Below are 22,176 nucleotides of genomic sequence, written 5' to 3' on the forward strand. Positions count from 1 at the left end.
AGTGAAATAAGTCAGTCAGAGAAGGACAATCATCATATGGTTTCACTCACATGCAGAATAGAAGAAATAGTGAAAGGGACCATAAGGAAAAGGAGGGAAACTGAGCGGGTAAAAATTAGAGAGGAAGACAAACCAAGAAAGACCCCTAACTCTGGAAAACAAACAAAGGGTTGCGGAAGGGGAGGAAGGTTGAGGGATGGCGTGACTGGGTGACGGGCACTAAGAAGGGCACTTGATGGGACAAGCACTGGGTGTTATATGTTGGCAAATTGAATTTAAATTAAAAGAAAAAATAAATCAATATGTTGTACACCTTAAACTTTGAAAAAATCATAAGGAAGAGAAAATGCATTTAAAGTACTACTGTACTATATCCAGGGGTGCCTGAGTGGCTTAGTCGTTAAGCATTTGACTCTTGATTTTGGCTCAGGGCATGATCTTGCAGTTGTGGGATCGTGCCCTAGTTCGGCTCCACACTCAGTGCGGAGTCTACTTCAGATTCTTTCTCCCTCCCACATGCCCACCGATGAAGGGTTCCATCTTACCCTGAGATTGTGACCTGAGCCGAAATCAAGAGTCAGATACTAAACCAACTGAACCACCCAGGCACCCCTCTATTTTTTTTAAACAACATTAGATCAAACTTTAGATTTGTTGCCTTTTTCATTTCTTATACCATGAATATTTTCTTGTGTTAAGTAGTATTAGAAAATAATATTTTTTAATGGTTATTTTAGTGGTTTTAATGGTATCCACTTTAATAAATATTTCAGTTTAATTTGTTGGAACAGAAATTCTTCCCAGATTTTGATGGATCATCAGCCTTCTTAATTTTTCTGTTATTACATTTTCTTTTTCTGGGCTCTTAAAGATATTTTTTTTCTTATAGATATTTTAGAGAGAAAAAGAAAAAGGCTGAATCAGAGACTATTTTTAGATATTTTTAAAAATTTTTATTTTTAAGTTTTTTAAAGTATATTTTCTTTTGTAATCGCTACACCCAACATGAGACTTGAACTCATGACCCTGAGATCACAAGTCACAGGCTTTGCTGAGTGACTCAATCACAGGCTTTTCTCATTCTCTGGTCTTCCTATTTTTGGCCTAAAATTTTGGTGTTTTTTTTTTTTATTTTTTTTTAAATTTTTAAATAAAACATTTTTTGTTACATTTTAATTGTTCACAATGCTTTATTTCTTCTCTCATTTTTTCAAGTGTTAAAAATATAATGTCTACATTTATTCCTTAGTAATTCAGATTATAATAAAATTTCTTAAATACCAAGAGACTTTTATCCCTGACACTTAACACTTTTGTTATAAGTTACTTAATATTTCTATGTCTGTTTTCTCATCTGAAAATTATTATTATTAATGATGACAATAATATATCTGGAGTTCACTTGCTATAATTAAAATAATATAGAGAAAATGCTTATCAGAGTGCCTGATATAAATACTAGGCTCTCAATAAGTAATAAGGTGATGGATGGAGTTACAATAGGGTTGTAAGTGGTGATGATACTGTCAGTAATAGTAGACATGTATTTGATACATTGTCTCAGTTTTGTCCACATTGTTCAGTTTTAAGTTAATTTACTTGTTATATAATCTGACTACTCATTTTTTTTAACTCTATTTCTTTTCAGTGTTTTTCCTAGTCCTTTATTCAACTTTGAACCTTGGTCCTTTATTCAACTTTGAACCTATTCCTTTTGAACTTTGTGTTTTCCAATATATCTATTATCAATTATATTTTCACTACCATAGATTAAACAATTTCACTAAAATTGTTGCACTGAAAATTGGTGAATGTATTTTTAATTTCTTTCAGATTATTAATTATATAAACAGAAATTCAAAAGAGTAATAATAGGATCAGCATTTAAATATCCTCATCTTATTTTTTCAAATCAGTTTTTTCACTTTTCTTTAGAGTTTAATGATAAGAATTTCAAAGGAAAACAGTTACGACTATAAAAAATGACTCTATAATTTCCTGTTTTATGTTTAGCTCATTCAGCCAAAAAATATTGAGGAGGAACTTTGTAGAGCCTATCAATGATTTTGTAGTCTATCTTAAATATAACTAATGTTTATTGAAAAGCTTAAACAAGGAAGTGCCATTTCTAATATATATTTTTAACAAAGTTTCCTCTGTGAAGAATGAATGTTAGCAAGAGGGATTGGGGTACTGGGACATGTTTGTTTCTAGAGGAAAACTGTTAATGACATGGATCACGGTGGTACTATGGAGATGGAAAACTGTAGATCAATTTCAAATTATGGTAGAAGTAAAGTCAAGAAGACTTGGCAATTGGCTGGGATTAGGGGGTCAGGAGGATAGACATGTACATGCTCATCCCCCTTTATGGGATGTGAATTCTGTGGTTTGCATACAGGGTTTGTCTCATGATTTGCCTCCTCCGTTAAAGATACTATTGTGTAAATTTTTCCATCTGATTTGTTTGCATTCTTCCAGTCAGAATGCTGCCAACTTTTATTTTAAAATTCTCTTTGTCTCCTGGTTAAGTTCTGTATTCTTTTTTATAATCTTTCTTTCTCGTGAGCTGTAGACTCACCTGATTAGACTTTGCTTAACTTTCATGCATTGTTTTAGCAGTGGGATCCCAGCACTAAAGTCATACTAATGATGGGTCAGAGTGGAGTGAGTGAAGTTATGAAGGGTAGGTTAAAAAAAAAAAAAAAAGGAAACCACAAAAGTAGACAATTTCATTTTAATAATGTTGAAAATGAGTAGAAAATATGAGGTGGCAAAATAGAGATGAGTGGTCAAAGGAGAGTTTTTGTTGTTTTTAAAGATGGAAGAAAACTGAGAAGAATCCAGTTGAATAAGAGATACAGAAAAGGGAAAGAATGATCAGTGGAGTAAAGATTCTGACAAGCTGCGAAAAGGTGATAATTAGTTCAACAGAATGAAGGAAGTCCACCTCCTCCATTTTAACAGATGGGAAGGAAAGGATGAGTCATTAGCTTTTAAATTTTCTAAGAGGAAGAAATTGTTTTGCTATAATGTTGTAAATCCATCACTTAGTTCTTCCCAACCTCCCAACTGGCAGTTACTAATTAAGGTCGATAGAGCCAAGCATTCTATTCAACAATTATCTTAATTTTGTTTATATTTGCTTTTTTGTACTTTTTGCTTTCCTCTCTAAAACAAATGAAGATAGAAAAGAGAGAACTGAGTATCCATGGGGATATTGAAAAGGAGATAATAGATGATAAGATGCGTCACTTACAACTTCCCCAAGTAAGTGATTAACTCAGCCTACCAGGGTCAGGGTATTTGGGGTGCAGAATTAGGAGAATGTTCCTCATAGGAGAATGAGATCTAATTTGAGAACACATTGTGCAATGGCTTGAAATTAGGATTTAAAGACCAAGGAAGAGTGAAAATGTCTACTTCCAGTTGGGGACTCAGATTTTGAAGTCACAACAGATAAGATTGGCCAGATGGCCATGTTAGTAAGAAGTGATATGAGACAGAGATCCTTTAGTGGCTTGCAGACTTTTTTTAGGGCAATGGGACCCTTTTTTTTCCAAACAAAATCTCACATGGAATCTCAATATACAAAACAGATAAAAGAGGACCTTTGATGGAATCTAATAGCATATGAGCTAGAATCATACTCTCGACTTTTACCGCTCCTTGCCTTCTTCCAAGGCACTTAAAAATACCTAAGACTCTGCAGAACATTTTTTAATTCAAAAGAAGACAAAAACAGTGCCCCCTTCTCTTTCTGCTCTCCACACTCCAACCTCTGGCAACCACCAGTCTGTTATCTGTATCTATGTGCTTGTTTTTTTTCTTAATAAAATTTTTATTTTTAGATTTTTAAAGATTTACACACATAAGAGAGATCATATGGTGTTTGTTTTTCTCTGAATTACTTTGCAGAGGTCCATTCATGTTGTCACAAATAGCCAAGATTTCATTCTTTTTTATGACTGAGTAATATTCCATTATATGTATATATCACGATTTATTAATCTATTCATTCACTGATGGATAGTGGAGTTATTTCCATGCTGGCTATTGTAAATAATGCTGCTGTGAACATGGGGGTGCCTATTATCTTTTTGAGTTAGTGTTTTCATCTTGATAAATAACCAGAAATGGAATTATTGCATCATGTGGTCATTATATTTTTAATTTTCTGAGGAACCTCCATACTGTTTTCCTTAGTAGCTGTACCAATTTACATTCCCACAAGCTATGCACAAGGATTCCCTTTTCTCCATACCCTTGCTAATACTCATTATTTCTTGTCTTTTGGATAATAGCCATTCTTAGAGATGTGAGATGCCATCTCCTTGTGGTTTTAATTTGCATTACCCTGATGATTAATGATATTGAACATCTTTTCATGTATCATCAGAGCCAGATGATGAAGAGCTGTTCCTGGGTGATAGCTACAAAAACCAGGGCAGCAGACATAAAAACTAGGATACCATATGTGTATAAAACTCCTCTCTAGGAGACACTAGGACTCCAGAGTGTGACCAATTGTGAGCTCCAAGATAGTACGCACCCTCAAAATTTCTGGAAAAGATTACAGTCAGCCCTTCAATGTATGATTAATTAGAAGCTTGCGCCTTGGGTTGAATTCGTGATTGGCTAATAAACCTCCCTCATAGAAAGATCAAGCTGTGCATCTGTTGCCTCTTCTTGCTGGAGATAGTAGCTGTTTAAGAACCCTTTCTCCACTTATTGCAGCCCTCTGGATCCATGAGGGTAAGCCCCTCTGCCCACCAGAGCCAGGTGATGTAGAGGTATCCCCTACATAAAGTAGTCATAAAAATCGGTGTACTAAAAAAAAAAAAAAATCGGTGTACTAGATAGGGGTGTGATTATTACAGTGTGTGAAATGAGGTAAACAGTCTCCCCTTCCTTCTAAAACTAGGCAATCAAGAGGTGTTCTCTAGGAAGCAGCCTTTAAAAATGGGGCACTAGTTGAATGTAAAGGCTTCCTTCTGGAAGATACTGGTGCTCTGGAGCACAGCAAAGAGGAAAGTGTGAAGATGACATCTGCCAATCTCCATCCCTGTAGAGGGTTCCAGCAGGTTCCTGGATGTGTGTGTTAAATTAGATGCTGCTCCCCTATGCCGATGCTTTAACATAAGCAGGTGAGCCTTCTTCACTTGAGGTCTGGGCACAATTCACTGCCTCCTAGCTGGGTCCTGGGGCAGGTGAATTGTGAGCGTGAGTCCTTTAGGAGCAGTTTCTCAGGTCACTACAGTCTTGTAGGTTTGGGGATGCAAGCCTTGTTGGTTCTCAAAGTTAGTTGTTTTGGGGACTCATCTCAAGTGTGTGTCATAAAAGTTAGGGTGCCCAATGTGGGGCTCAAACCTTTTGCTCCTCAGGGAAAGGGAAACCCTTTGCTCCTCTGGATTTTAAGTTCCTTCCTGGTTGTGGGTCTCCATACCAGGAGTGAGATTTTATAGCAAGATTATATGTCAGCCTCTTAACCTGCTTTGATGTGGCTTTTTTGTTTGCCTAATATCTAGATAGAACTAGACCAATGAAAGAGAGAATAAGGAAAAAGTAGAATTAACTTGTTAAATATTTCCTGTTAGGTTAGCTCTGCTTCTCCCCATTGAAAGGGAGTTTTTTTATTCTAGTTCATCAGACATTTAATACTTGGAATCTTGTTTCTTCAACTTCTGATATGTGGATATCTTGCATAAACTAACAGGACTTCTGTTTGTTACCCTGCTTTATTTTTTCTCAACCTCTTACTCATCAGCCTCAGTTACTCTCTAGAAATATCTTATAAATTCCAGTTAATTTTAGTTGTATTTCCTAGTTAAGCAAAGCTTTATGTCTTTTTGCTTGTGTTTTGGGACCCCTTGCATGTGTAGATGAAAGGAACAATTAACTGGACATTGTCTCTCTTTTTATTCTTTTGACTTTTGTATCCTTGTTAGAAATTTCTAATCCTAGTCAATATTTAAATTCATATACTCTGTCCACAATTGAGCTGATCTATACATGTTAAATTTTGCTCAAATCTTCTATAACATTCTTTTATATCTTAGGATAACCTCTTTCTCAAATGTCTCATTGCAAAGTAATATTTAATCCTTTGGATGGAAAATAATACTCTGAATAGATATTTACTGAACAGTGTGAAAATCACTGCTTTACTCTTGGATAATTTTCTTTCTTTTTTTTTTTTTGGATAATTTTCTTATCAAGTTTCTTGAGGTATAAATAAGATGAATATATCTTGAAAATATTTAGCAGAAATTTATAATTTAGCATTTGGAGATAGAACCAGGCCAGTGAAAGGGAGGATAAGCAAAGAGTGGAATTAAGATGTTTAATATTTTAAATTTTATTTATTTATTTTAGAGAGTCGTGGAGTTGGGCAGAGGGAGAGCAGTAGAGAGAATCTCAAGCAGACTCCCTGTTGAGTACCAGGGCTCAATCTCATGACCCTAAGATTATGACCTGAGCTGAAATCAGGAGTTGGACTCTTAACTAACTTAACCACTCAGGCACCCCAAATTATTAAATATTTTAATGCAATGTGAAGGTTTTGTTTCAGTTTTTACCATCAAGTTGATAAACTTTGATAGTGACTTGAGGGTTAGTTTTGTTCAAACCTATCATCTTTCAGATAAGGAAACTAGTATTTAGTATGTCTGAGACGCTCCAGATCACAGGCTGCAACACAGAGCACCTGACTGCCAGCCCACTTGTGTTTGGGTATGTAATTGTTACTCTTTACAGTGGTGTTAAAATATGTGAAGCAGCAAAGGAAATTGATTCATTTTATATATTTATATTTATATTTAAATTGCATATACTAAATGACTCAAAGTAACCATTTTTGAAAATGTAGGTAAATAAAAGTTTTGTAAATAGAATGATTGTCCTTCAAACATATTCTATAATTTTGTTTAATGTCTAGTAAGGTGTTTCTCCCTTACCTCCTATGTCATGAAATCCCTTACCAGAAAAGCGTTTGTCTTCTTGGCTTTTGTTTTTGTTTTGCTACTTAAAATCTTGAAATATTATTTGTCTGAGGGTTCAGCTGCCTGGGAGTTATCTAAAGAAATAGTTATATAAAAGCCTTTTTCAGAATTTTTAGAACATAGTGGACTTGTAAATCTACTGTTAGTAGTACTACTAAACCAAAAGGAGCAGCATAGTGACTACCTCCTGATATTGTCCTTGATTATTGTTACTCATTTGAGTTTACATTGGAAGAAGTAAAATTTCACCAAATCTACTTTTGTGCTTTAAATTCCCACAGAGAACTTTTGGTATTGTTGGCAAAGATAAAGACAAGACACCTTCTAGGAGAAATATCTAACTCTGTTTTTATGTTTACTTTCTGAATATTCAATTTATTCTGTAGCTGTGCTTTCAGCACTAAAGAATCATGCAACTAAAACAAAGGGCAGCTGATCACATTTGTATTTGTTAGCCAACGTGTCTTGCCCTTCCCTAATAGCACCTGTTCAGGTTTACACCTAGCAACTGTCAGTGTTCATAAACTCTGTGATCAAACAAAAGGGCACTTTGATATGCCTGAATTTGAATGGTATGATCATTAAATATTTTTTGGATGGAGTATGGAAAATCATCATGCAGAAAGAAGTTGTTTGTGGTAATTCCAATTTTTGTCTAGTCTCAAATTGTTATTGGTAAATATCATCTTAATAAAATATAGTCAATTCATGCTATCCAGTCTGAGTAAATGTTGATATGTATTAATGACATATCATATATTATCGGTTTCACACAATTAGGACAAAATGTAAAATAATGGAGTTTGACACAAATGATAGGTTGAATATAATGATAATGTTATCATTTATCACAATGTCAATAAATCAGTTTGAATCATCTTATAACAATTATATAGAATTACTACTTAATAGAAAGTTTTAATTAATTGAATTCCAAGTAATAACAATTTTTGATACTTTAGATCAGGATTTCTCAACCTTAGCACTACTAACGTTTTGGGCCAGGTAATTCTCTGCGGGGAATGTTCTGTGCGTTGGAGAAGTTTAGCAGCATTCCTGGACCTATCTCTGCATTGCTAAGATCAAATTAGTTAAAATAAAATAATACATGAATAATATATATAATAGAACTTCTATAGAAAATGGCTGCATAGGCATATTTTTAAAAAAAGAAAGTTACGCCCTTTTCCATTTAAATGAACAAAAGGAACCAAGAATAAAAGACAGAATCCCACTTTTACTGAAACAAAAAAAGGCTTCTAACTTATACTACTAGCTATAGTTCCACTCTTCCTTATTGTTAGGTTTAAATTTTATTTTTAAGCAATGTTATAATAAAGAACCTACTTTTATTTCTGCAGACTAGATTTCAAAAGTAGATTGTAAGATCCAAGTATATGTATGTATATTTTTCATTTTAATGACTATTCCCTGGAAAAGATCTTCAATAAGTGATATGTAGAGACTGCTCATTTTGCTTTCTGGGTTTCACTTGCTTTAGTCCTGAATCAAGTTATAACGACAGAAAGAAATATACATAGGGTTCATAATTTATTATCCCAAAAAGAGTAATGACTATTATTTATTGAATATTTTTATGCCAGGTACTCAGCTAAAGTGCTTATCTATGTTATATCACCAAATTATTTTTGCTGTGGAGTACAAAAGCAAATTAAAAAAAAAAAAACCTTTCCGAGACACCTGGATGGCTCTTTAGCGCTGCCTTTGCTTTGTACCAGGGCGTGATCCAGGGGTCCCAGGATCTAACCCTACATCCGACTTCCTGCATGGAGCCTGCTTCTCCTTCTGCCTGTGTCTCTGCCTCTCTCTGTCTGTGTCTCTCATGAATAAATAAAAATAAAATCTTAAAAAAAACCTTTTTATTATTTTTTAAAATACTACACTTAATTAGTACATTTTAAAATTCTTTAAGATGGTGAGGTTACCAGCTATAAATTTTTTAGAATAACCTTTTTCTGTAAACTCTACCTAGGTAAAGGATGCATATTTTTTGTATATAGTGAAATGAGACTTGTTGGTGAAAACAATTAATGGAGAAAATGTCAGTATGGGCCTTGCCAACAGACCAGCCACACGTCTCCAAGCTCATTGGTGACTGTTTGATGACCCAAAACCTGCCCTTTAAGCATTAGTTTCATGTAACCATCAGGATCAACTACACTTTTCCAAGATGAATGCTGATGAAGAAAAAGAAAAGTTCTTTAAGAATATGGACATGCTCATTTTAGCAGTATCATCATCTGTAGAGATGATCGACACTGGTGCCAGAATATGAAGAGAAGTTTTTGAATTTATATATGATTGGGGGGGATCCCTGGGTGGCTCAGTGGTTTAGTGCCTGCCTTCGGCACGGGGTGTGATCCTGGAGACCTGGGATCGGGTCCCACATCAGGCTCCCTGCATGGAGCCTGCTTCTCCCTCTGCCTGTATCTCTGCCTCTCTCTCTCTCTCTCTCTCTCTCTCTCTCTCTCTCTGTCTCATGAATAAATAAATAAAATCTTAAGAAAAAAAAAAACAGTTCTATATATGATTGGGAAACTTACTTAAATGGTTACCAATGATGGTATGTGTCAATCTGAGATAACCTTTTATTATATGTATCGATCTTATGAGAAAAATCATCTAGATACTATATGGATTAAATCAATATTTATATATTAACCCAGCATTATTTTAATTGGCCAGTATTTTTATTTTTATTTTTATTTATTTATTTTTTTTAATTGGCCAGTATTTTTAAATCAAACTATTTTTCTTAGAAAATATAAAGTAATTATGTGATTTGCTTGTAGAATTCCATACAGAAACCTTTTTTATGGTTAGATTTCATGGTGAAAGTTTACTTGTGGTTGATCGTAAGTTCAGTTGTAAATGAGCAGTATCTTTTTTTGTTTCTTCCTGTAAATTGTGTACTTATTAAAGCAGTTGTTAACTTCGTGATTTTCTTGCCTACCTGTAGGATCAGTGTATGCAAAGTATTAAAATAAGCATAACCTATTCTAGATTTTAAAAATTTATTGGGATAACATTCGAAATTAGTTTCACTGGTAGAGTATGATGGATATTACAAAATGATCATCACAGTAAGCCTACTTAACATCCATCATCACACAGTTACAAATTTTTTTCTAGTGATGAGGACTTTTAAGATCTACTTTCTTAGCAGCTTTCAAGTAAACACTCTAGTATTACTAAGAACAGTCACCATGCTGTACATTATATCCCATGACTTATTTTATTTTATTTTTTTTAAGATTTTATTTATTTATTCATGAGAGACACACAGAGAGATGCAGAGACATGGACAGAGGGAGAAACAGGCTTCTCACAGGGAACCCAGTGCGGGACTCGATCCCTGGATCCAGGATCACACCCTGAGCTCAACCACTGAGAGCCACGCAGGTGCCCCTCCCATGACTTACATATTTTAAAACTGGAAGTTTGCACCTTTTGATCGCCTTCACCTATTTCTACTGTAGATTTTTAATGACAATATAAACTTGCAATAAGGCCATTGTAAAATTGTACCTAAAATAGCTAAGCAGATAAATAAAGATACATGTAAGTGGCTCAGTCATTATAATGGGTCATACTAAAGCCATTTTAACTATAGTTCAAACTTGATGTTACTAACAACTCTAAAACGTATTTATCTTTTTGGTGAGGGAGAAATGCTTGCTGTGATAGAGATTACCAGGTCAGATTCTTGGATGCTTAAGACTTACCAGACTTGGAATTAGGAGATGCAAATGTGGTGTTGTTTTCTTGATTTGTTAAGATAATATGGGTATTATGTTGTAAGTGAATAGATGATGAGGTGATTTAGGAAGAATAAGAAGCTAATATGTTATATGCAAGTCTATTAAAATAAGGTTTGGTATACTTAAGATTAATCTCATTTCATAAATTTGTGATTTAAATTATACTTGTTTTTATTCCATATTTTATCTTTCTGAAGAACACGTTTTGAAATTATTTCATATTTTATAAAAGTATGCTTAAATGTTTGACTTATTTTAATAATAAGATATATTTAATTCTTTGAATAATTCCACTATCTAATACTGAGAATTAACATTTTTCTCCCTCTCATAGACATGGAGTCTGGAGAACGGTTACCATCCTCAACAGCCTCCTCTACTACACCTTCATCTTCTCTACCTTCTGTGGCTTCATCAGTTTCAAAAGGCGGCCTTTCCACGGGAGCTGCTTCACTTAGCTCTACAATCAACCCATGTGGTGAATACCCTTTATTAACTCAGTTTTAGAATGCCTTCCATTTACTAATTTACATTCATAGTGTTTTATTGAACTCTAAATAAAATGTTTTCATTATCTCTGTTGACCTGTTGAATAATAACTAGGTTAAACATCCAGTTTGTGCTTTTTCTGGATTTTACCAGAACACTGAGGTTGCACTTTTCATGCTTATTAGAGTTCTCTTTGAGAGTTTCATTGTAACATCTTATTTGACCATTTCAATTAATAAATGAGCACACACAAAATGTTTAAAACAATAGGCCCATGAGGGAGTGAAGAAATACAAAGGAGTCCTTGGTGGTAAGATTAGGTACCAATGCTATGGACCTTTTATTCTAAATGTGCTTCTGGTATTTGAAATATCCTTCTCCAAACTGCAACTACCCCAGTTCATAGATGTTTACTAAAGGAGATCATTTACTCAATGGAAAATATTTTAAAAATTAATAGCCTGACAAGTTTCTTTTCAACATGAACAAAGTTTAGATTGCTAAAAAGACAATAATAAGAGTTTTATTTCAGAAGTGAAAATATCATAAATTTTATTATATAGCAGGTATTTTTAATTACTGCCCAAAATCACTCTTTGCCCAAACACAGGTTTGATAGAATACATCCTTTTTTATTTTTATTTTTTTGAAAAAAGAAAACACGTTAAGTGTGATTAACTTATTCCTTTATCAGTAGGAAGCTTTCTAACCTTAAATATTTTTGTCTTATAGATTATTTCATGTTTATAAGCAGTAGAACTAAATGATATCTCACTTTTTTAAAATTAGATTTAAAATTTTGGATAAATGAAATGCATATATATGGAATGTTTGTTGACAAAATACCTTAGTAAATTATCAAACATATATATGTTCAGTTATTCTTTTTAATCAGTGGAATGACAAGAAGAATGTCATTTTGTCATTGATTTATCAGAATAATTTTCTCTAAAATCGGTGATTATAAAATAACTAGGAAAAAATCTTTTATTAAAATAAAATAAAATAAAATAAAATAAATAAAATAAAATAAAATAAAATAAAATAAAATAAAATAAAATAAATAAAATCCCTGTTCTCCTGCACTCTGTGCAGTCTTGGTTGAATCCTTGTACAACTTCATGCACACTTCCCTTATATATGAAATGATGAATACCTTTGATGATAATGCTGTGTTCAAAAATAGTGATGCTATTTTATCTTAAGTTTGTCTAAATGATTGCACACAATTGTACCTTTGTAATTATTTTCCCCTGCTTTTTATAATTCTTCTTCTCTTTGTTGACAATTCATTTCAGTGGATCTTCCAATCTGCTATGTAACTTTGTATTTACTTCTGAGTTAGTCTTTATATAATGTTTCTAGAGAATTTTTTTTTTAATATTGAAGATTTCAGTAGCATTCTTGAGTTTTCTGGATACTTTGCTGTTACCAATTTCTCATTTTTCTAAATTAGTGACACATGAATTGCTTACAACTTTGATTAGTCACATATTAGGCACTATTTTTTGTTAGTAGTAGTTGGAAGTTGCAAAAGGGGTGGAGTATGCCGAGTTGCTGAGTGGCATCAGAAATTTCCTTGTCTAGAAAGGAATTCATTTTTGTCATTTATTTACCAACTGAAAAAATTCTAGGCTTTTTATGTTAAGAATGGAAGCATATTTTATTTCTGTGTTTATTCAGGAGTATATCAGTTATTAACACATTATACTTTCAGTATATATAGCATGAGTTTTTTAAACTTCCTAAGAAAATGCTTTGTTTTTGTTTTTAACTTTCACAGTGTTATGATTTATGCTTAAATTTTATATTAGCTTCCAATTGATAAGTTGCTTAAGAGAATACTCAGTTGTCCCACAAAGCTCTATGTATCATATTTTCCCGTCTTCTCTTATTTGACTCATTCTTTTTGGCACATTCATTCTGATAATTCTCTTCCTTTACAAAAAAGATCGCAAAGTGTTAATGGACCTGAACTCTTTGTCTTAATAAACAAGTTAAATCTCCTCAATTTGTTTGATGTAAGAGACAACAAGAACAGTTTTCATCTTTAAAATGTCAAAACCTCAACAGTTCTTTAGTGGCTCCTTTGAGGACATTCTGTTGTCTTAAACAGTTATTTTAATTGGCCTTTCTCTGTCATCTTCATTAATGGTATGTCTATAGGAATTCTGAGTTACAAAGGATGTAATTCAAACCTGCTTTCAAACTTTGAATGATCAACTAATTTTTTTGAGAGAATACTATGTCAGGGCTTGGGATTAAGCCTACCTACAAGTTAGTCTGTCACTATTATGGATGCTGGCAGAAGACATGAAACTCCTGGGTCAGAAGTTTTATTACTCACCGTCATAGCAAATAACACAAATATCATGTTGGCATTGGCTCCCCACACCTCCCAAGTCCCACAGAGGCAACACAGTGCCCCAGTTGAATTTTATAAATGCAGTGGATTTGTGTCACAGCTGAAGAATACTGAACTTGGGGAATCCATTGCTTTCATAAAAATAGAAGCATACCCACTCTTCATCTTTAAGATGTTGCTTCATCCTTTAGGGTTGCTCCTTACAAATGCATTCCTGAGAAACAGCCTCCTTATAGGGTGGTCTCGGCTTTGCGTTCTTAGCCTACCCAGCAATAACATGCAGAGACCTGGGAGAATTGCATTTTGCACACCTTTAATTTTATTATGGTAACTAGGATAGAAAACAACATTTCAGTAATGATTGATTGATCTAAGGCTATCTGCATATGGGTTTTGTTGTTTTTATCAGAAGAGTAATATTTCTTCCCCCTTTAAGTTATGATTTTTACAAAATAACTTGCCTACTTCTAAAAAAATAATTTGGGATAGCTTTCAGTAAATGTATTGGTACAATAAACAAAAAGTAACTAAAATATCAAAATGTAGGTTTTAAAAAGTGAAGAGGTGTTAGCTAAAGAAAGCCAATGTTATTGAACAAAAAAAAACTTACCAAATTAGCCACTAAGAATAAAAGAAAACAATGGTTTGTATGACTCACACACCACTGCTAGTAAGCATATCAGTTCCTCAGAAGAAAACGAAACTTTTTTTCTGGCCCTGAATAGTATAGGAAATGTCACCAGAACCTTTGTATAAAAAGCCAAATAATGGACAGTATCCCATATGCCAGTTTCACAGATATTTACAGTATTCCACATATTGGTTCTGAATGAAAGTTAAAAGAATAATAGTTCCACAATTAAACCTTATCAAATTTGTTTGAAATTTGTGGTCATTGACCTAATACAAAGAGAGAACTTTGAGAAATTTCAGTGATAGTTAAATTGTGTCATAGACTACTAGTTTTCTTTTTCTTTTTTTTTTTTTTGTTTTCATTTTTTAAAAAATGGTTTTATTTATTTATTCGTGAGAGACACAGAGAGAGAGGCAGAGACACAGGCAGAGGGAGGAGCAGACTCCATGCAGGGAGCCCGACGTGGGACTCGATCCCAGGACTCCAGGATCACGCCCTGAACTGAAGGCAGACGCTTAACCGCTGAGCCACCCAGGCATCCCAGACCACTGGTTTTCAACCCATTTTTGAGGGCAGAACCTTCAAACAAAGGCTTATAAAAATGCTGAATATATAAAACATAGAGGCTGTTTAAAACTTCTCTGGCTAAAGCCTGAGTATGCCGACTTTTCTTAGAAAAATTAAAGAGGCCGATTTACACATGCATCTTAATTACAGGCCACCTCCCTCTACAGATGCCAAATCATAGTATATTGAGGAAATTGCAAGTTAACCAGTAAAGCCCTCAATTTAGGGTATGTGTTAGTTCTGACAATGCTTAACTATGAATAGGAAAACATGGCAATTAAACACATAAGCTAATAGAAAGGCAGTTTTGGAGTGGGTAATGCCATCACAGACCTTGGGCTCCTAATTTTATATTCTGTCTTCTAGATTATGGGACTTTCATGCTCACATGTGTATCCGGTGACTGTAAGAGAGCTGATCCACATACAGCACTATTTTCCAGGAAGGAAGAAGGTGGGGTGGGGGTGGAGCAAAAGTTGCATGCCAGCTTACTTTGACCCCTATTAAGGAGCTTTCCCAGAAACCCCATCCAGAGATTTCCACTTACATCTCTTTTGTCGGAATGATAATCTCGGCTTCAAGGAAGTTCAGGAAAACTAGTTTTTTGCTGAACAGATTGCCATCCTGAAGAAAATAGAGTTATTAAGGAAGAAGAGAATGGATAGGCAATATCTACTATGGCTAAGTGGAACCAGAGGGATGGGAGGTCAAGCTGGAGAATAGGCATTAGCCTATGTCAGATTATTTAGAACTTCATGTGTGATGCTTAGGAATTTAGGCAAAATAAACTATTGATTAAAGATTTTGCAACTGAAATATCTTGAAATTGAATCTTGGTTTATCTGCGTATTAACAATGTGAATTTTGATAAATTTCTTAATCCTCTCTGAGCTTTAGTTGCCTCATCTATAAAATGGATATAATTCTACCCATTTTTCAGCACTATAAGGATAAACAAAATAATGCCTGACATATTAGTAAGGACTTAGTAAATTATAACCATTATTTTTATTTACACTTCATCCAAGTGGAAGGGTTTTATATGATCGCACAGCTTTGAAAATGAAAGCTTGAGCATCGTGTCAAACATCAGTTTACAATGGGAATGAGACTAGAGACAAATACTTTTATTTATCTGGGTGGGAAATTATATGGACCAAAATTAAGGAGTTACTGGAGATGGAGAAAGAAGTTGCAGAGATATTTAGGGAGTAGAATCTTATGGGATATAATGACTACTCAAATTTGGCAAGGCAATGGTTAGAGAGAGAGAGCAGCCCTGACATGACTTGAATAACTGGGTCAGGAGTGATGTAATGAGAAATGTGGAGGAGGAAGTTTTAAAGGCTAAAAGGCTCAGTTATCTTTTTGCATGCTGTATTTAATGGAATATACATCCATTTATGTATCCACACTGGTGTTGGTGGATATTTGAGTTGTTTTTGCCATTGTTATGACCATTAAACATGGATTCCAGTGCACATAAGCACACATTTTTGAAAATGTCTTCAACTTTACAAGTAGTACTAATTTATTTTTCCACCAGCTGTGTATTAAAATTCCTGATGCTTGTCATCCATGCTAACTAACACTTCTCATTGGCCAGCCTTTTTGATTTTTGTCAATGCTATATATAAAGTAATGTCTCATTAAGGTTCCTTTTAATTTTTTTTAGCCTTTTGGATTTCTTCTTTTTTTAAGTGATTATCTAAGGCTTTGGGACATGTTTCTATTGGTTGGTATATCTTTTTCTCATAGATTCATGAGTATTTTATATTTTGGATGCTGGTCCTTTTGTCAGTTATATTTGTGGGAGATATCTTTTCCCAGTCTGTAGTGTGTCTTTTATTCTAAATTGTCTTTTGGTTAACAGAACTTCCAATTTTAATGTAGTCAGATTTATCAGTATTTTTATTTATGCTTATCCTTTTTGTCTTAAGAACTCTTTTACCCTCAAGGTCATACATCTATGTTTTTAAGGATTTTACTTTCCTTTAGTATTACTTTGAAAAGTTTATGGTTATCAGATATCAGGCCGGTTGTGATAGACTGAATTGGCTTTTTGATTTTGGACCTGTGACCAGTGGGGTTGTTGGTTGATTTGTCAGTTCAGCTCATGATAACATGGACCACTAAAGCAATTTAAGCCCAAAGAGATTTAATACTGGGAACAGAGGTGCTTATGAAATTATTGAGGAGCCGGTCCCTCATCCCCGCAAATGATTTCAAGGCATTAACTATTGAATTGGCTTGCTTAAGGAACACTCTGGTTCAGTCAGGACACCACTGTTCCAACTGATGACTCCATGGGTCATACCACATTAGCTGCAATCCAGTAGTCAGGAACCACTATCATAACAGCCTCCAAGATTGGTCTGTGTTGCCTGCTAGAGCTGCACCAGCAAAAAAACATACCTCATGTGCTACTAATCTGCCAACTTAACTCAGTTTTTAATTCTTTCCAAATACCTCTGATTGTCAGAATCTAAATTATATCCAGAATCCTGGCTGTACAAGAGACTGATAAATGTAGTTTTTAGCTGCCCAGCTTCTGCATCGCAGGAAAGTACACTGAAAGGAGGTTAGAACAAATGCTAAATGAGCCAATTACTTATCCACTTGAACTTACCTAGTGATAGGTCCTCTGCCTATCTCCCAACCAGTGAAGTGTAATAAACTCCTGATACATATAGATGAGCTTTGTTACAGTTTCAGCAGTATTTTTCTTCAGAACATTTAATAGCTCATGTATACTTAGTACAAATCTCTTTTGAAGGGTGCCTAGGTGGCTCAGTTGGTTAGGCATCTGACTTCAGCTCAGGTCATTATCTCAGGGTCCTGGGATCCAGCCCCTAGTCAGGCTCAGTGCTCAGTGGGGAGTCTGCTTTTCCCTTTCCCTCTCTCTCCCTCTGCCTCTCTCCAACTTGTGCTTGTGCTTGCTCTCTCTCTCAAATAAATAAATAAAATCTTGAAGAAACAAAACAAATCTCTTTTGAGATTTGTCAGAAATGACATAGTTGACCTCTTTCTCCTTCTTGAAAACCTGTTTTGGGGAAAAGTCTGTATCAACCTGGTATTATTTCTTCCTTTAATTTTTGATAGAATCCACCAGTGAAGTCATCTAGGTTTCTAAGGTTTGGGTGGTGTTGTTTTAACTGTTGTTGGAAGATACTGAAACATGAGTTCAACTTTTTAAATATCAATGTAAAACTGATCAGGTTATCTTTTTCTTCTTTAGTGAGCCTTGGAATTTGTGTTTCAAGGAATTTATCCATTCCATCTAAATCATTGAATTTATGAGCACATTATTGGTCCAAATAATTTGTACCCCATGGGATGCGTGGGTGGCTCAGTGGTTGAGCGTCTGCCTTTGGCTCAGGGCGTGATCCTGGAGTTCTGAAATGGAGTCCCACATGGGGCTTCCTGCAAGGAGCCTGCTTCTCCCTCTATGTCTCTGCCTCTCTCTCTCTTTATCTCTCTATGTGTCTCTCATGAATAAATAAATAAAATCTTTTTAAAAAATAATTTGTGCCCTTTTTTCTTTGTGACTAGAAGTTTATCAATATATTTGAGGTTTATTAATATTAATCCTTTTGAGTAGCTTTTTCATTGATTTTTCTCAGTTTTCTGTTTTCTTGATTTCTATCCTTTATTATCTCCCTGTTTTTCTAGGAGTGTGATTTTTTTTTTTTTGTGACTTATTGAAGGGAAAACTTAGATAATTTATATAAGACCTTTTTCTTATAAATATATGCATTTACTGGTATAAATTTTCCTGTTAAGTACTTTAATAGCTCTATCCCACAAACTTTGATTTGTTTTCATTATCATTCTAGTGAAAATAATTTTTTTTTAAGATTTTATTTATTTATTCATGAGAGACATAGAGGGGGAGAAACAGGCTCCCTGCGAGGAGCCTTTTAAAGGACTCGATCCCAGGACCCCGGGATCATGACCCGAGCCAAAGGCGGATGCTCAGCCACTAAGCCACACAAGAATCCCACCTAGTGAAAATAATTTCTATTTTCCTTTGTGAATTTTTTGACCTATGGGTTATTTAGAAGTCAATAAATTGACATTTTTATTTTTTAAAATTGATGTCCATTTTAGTGTCATTGTAATAAAAAAACATACCGACGATGATCTGTTCCCTGTTTTTTTGGCTTTCCACTGTTGAATTTTTAGACTGTTGCCCTGTGTGTCTCCTCCGTGCCTGTGAAAATTGTCAGGTCAGCCAAGTACTTAGGCCAGATGAGTCTTATTCTCTCTGGTTTCCTTGTTCCTAAGATTACCCTCTACTTTCCAGCTGCTCCGCCAGCTTTGGACTCTGTACTCTGACATTTCAGGCTTTCTGCTGTCCAAGCTAATCATAGTGAAGGAATGTACTCAATTAAGAAATATATAAAACTCAACTGATATGCCGTGCGTACCTCTGGCTTTCAAGAATAGATTTTTCTACGTTCTCTACTAGCTGTTCTGCGGGGCCCCTGGGGTCCTTCCCCATACATGCACAGTGTACTTGTAGCTAGGCATTTAGATAGTTTAAGATCTGAATTTGAGCCTCATTCTTTCTATGGTTTGCTCACTGCCAGAATTTCCCCCTTTAAATTTCCTGATGTCGTTTTATATCCAGTTTTTATAATTATTTTCTATGGATAGTTAATATGACCTCTACACTACTACTACAATATTACCTGAAGTTGTCCTCCACAAACAAATCACTTTAAAAAAATTTTCACTTAAGACCCCAGGAGTGGTATATGACTCAGTCTAGACAATCCAAATATCTTATTTCCTAGGCAGTAGTGATTGGGCACATGATGTAAGTCAGACTAATCAAAGACAAAGAAATTATATTCTGGGATTTTTATTGGTGAGAAAGGTTAGCCTTTTGTCCCACAAACCTAGGAGAAAGGACTCATTTGAGGACATGGAGCCAAGAGAAGAAAAAGAAATTAAGTACTGGTAGACTTTGAATCAGTCTTCCTTATCTAAAGTGAGCCTTTCCAAAAGTTTTTAAGTTATATGAATTAATACATTCATCTTTTCACTTAGCCATTTTGAATTGGGTGTTTGGTACCTTTTGACCTGATGCACCCTCCATGATCTAATCTTGGCCTACTTAAGATTTATCTGGTACTGTTCTAATTCTGGTCCCATTATTGTTCAGACTCCCTGGCCTTTCACTTCTTCAGATATAAAACATTCTTTCCCAAATCAGGATCTCAAACATGCCCTCCCTCTGTCTGGAAGATCTTCATGTGGCTGAATTTTTCTTTTTTTTTTTTTTTTAAAGATTTTATTTATTTATTCATAGAGACACACAGAGAGAGAGAGAAGCAGAGACACAGGCAGAGGGAGAAGCAGGCTCCATGCAGGAAGCCTAACATGGGACTCGATCCCGGGTCTCCAGGATCACATCCCAGGCTGCAGGCGGAGCTAAACCACCGCGCCACGGGGGCTGCCCTGATTTTTTTTCTTAAGCTTGTTCTCAGGTTAAATGTCCTGAGACGTTGATTGGAGAATTCTCTTCTTTCTATAGTGTCTAGGTAATTGTTCTACTATTGTATATTTTTGTCCCTAATAATTTCCTCCATCATACTCTTCACAATATATAATTATACATTTGGTGTCATTTTGGTTATTTGTCCCTTTTTCTACATATAAAGGATGGGAGCTATATCTGCTTTCTTTTATAAGCATATATCCAGTCAGTACCTGGCACAAAATATATGCCCAAGAAGTAATTTTTGAAGAAAGGAAGGAGATGAACTTGTAGGACTTGGATTTGAAAATTAGATAAAATAAAGTATCTTTAATAAGTTTTCTAGGCCATGCTATATTTTGTTCCGGTAGTACCAAATGACTATGCAGATTTTAGTGAGGAATGGGCATTATAAGCCTATGGTAAGGAATCTTAAAGGATCAATCGACCTCACTGAAAAGGGAATGAATAAATAAAACCCTGCAAGTCCAAAATTATTATTTTATTAGAACTTCTTATTTAAAAGCTAACCACTGCTTAAATTTACAACCACTAGAGAATCATCAAGAAAATGAGACAGGTCTATGATTATGGGTTTAAGAATAAAGCCAAGGTTGGGATCCCTGGGTGGCGCAGTGGTTTAGCGCCTGCCTTTGGCCCAGGGCGCGATCCTGGAGACCCGGGATCGAATCCCACGTCAGGCTCCCGGTGCATGGAGCCTGCTTCTCCCTCTGCCTGTGTCTCTGCCTCTCTCTCTCTCTCTGTGACTATCATAAATAAATAAAAATTTAAAAAAAAAAAAAAAAAAAAAAAAAAAGAATAAAGCCAAGGTTTCATTCCAGTTTCCTTTAGTATTTATGTTATAGTATGAGTAACTATTACATTTTAGTTGATTTGTCTATAGTGTAGATATCTATAAATTTCAAATGTTCAGCTGTATAGCCTTCCTCCCACTCAGGGGGTTTATTTTTGAAATATTTTACTTTGACTTTTATGAGTAGAACTTTATAATTTTAATGTAGAATTTTAACTGTAAATTACTACAGAAAAGTAATGCCTTCAAATCAGTTTAAGTACTCATAAAAATAAACCCAATATTATAGATTAAATTTTATTTTCTTCCAAAAAGAGATATACTGGAGTCCTAACTCCCAGTATCTCTGAATGTGACCTATTTGGATATAGAGTCCTTACAGAGGATCAAGTTATGATGAATTATTAGGGTGAGTTTTAAACCAGTATTACTGGTTTCCTTATAAAAGCAGAAACTTGGACACAGAGACATGCACAGAGAAGCCCATGGTGAGGACATAGGAAGAACACCTGAGGTTACCAAAAGCTAAGAGAGAAGCATGGAACAGATCCTTTCTTAGTACCTTCAGAGGGAGCATGGCCCTGTCAACTCTTTGATTTCAGACTTTGAACCTCTGGAATTGTGAGATAATACATTGTGTTCTAAGCCAATCAGTGTGATACTTCATTATGGCATCCCCAGCAAATTAATATACCCCGTATGTTTTTCAAGGTAATTTTTAATAATTTTTACTTATTGTAATAATTTTTATTTATTGAAACAGGTAAGAATTTAGAATTTGATTATTTTTTTAGTTATCTTTTTTCTATTTCATTATTAAAGTAAAGCTGCATTTGAAGATAAAAAAAATATATAAAATATTATATATTTTTACCATTTTTATCCATGAACTCTAAATCCTTTCACTGGTCTAACAAAAATGCTTATTACGAAAGAGGCACTGCTCCTATCTTTACCAAGAGTCATTTGCTAAACTGAATTAAAAGCTGTTTCCATGCCCAGTGTTAGAGAGTAGCACTTTTCATTCCCAAGGTTACTT

General features: G+C 34.6%; 1 protein-coding gene across 32 annotated transcripts in view; it reads left to right on the top strand.

Moving 5' to 3' along the window:
* BAZ2B (bromodomain adjacent to zinc finger domain 2B) overlaps positions 1 to 22,176 on the top strand; it is a 292,931-nt gene that overhangs the window by 150,853 nt on the left and 119,902 nt on the right. For 31 of the 32 annotated variants that reach the window (XM_072811219.1, XM_072811225.1, XM_072811199.1 and 28 more), the window contains one exon: positions 11,118 to 11,261. In XM_072811219.1, coding sequence (XP_072667320.1) covers positions 11,120 to 11,261 — 142 coding nt within the window. In that variant the 5' untranslated portion in view covers positions 11,118 to 11,119. Of the gene's footprint in view, positions 1 to 10,409; positions 10,425 to 11,117; positions 11,262 to 22,176 lie in introns of those variants that run through there. The other variant, XM_072811208.1, reaches the window with a different exon arrangement.

This window comes from Canis lupus, chromosome 34 (assembly GCF_048164855.1).
Source record: "Canis lupus baileyi chromosome 34, mCanLup2.hap1, whole genome shotgun sequence".
Classification (NCBI taxonomy): Eukaryota; Metazoa; Chordata; class Mammalia; order Carnivora; family Canidae; genus Canis; species Canis lupus.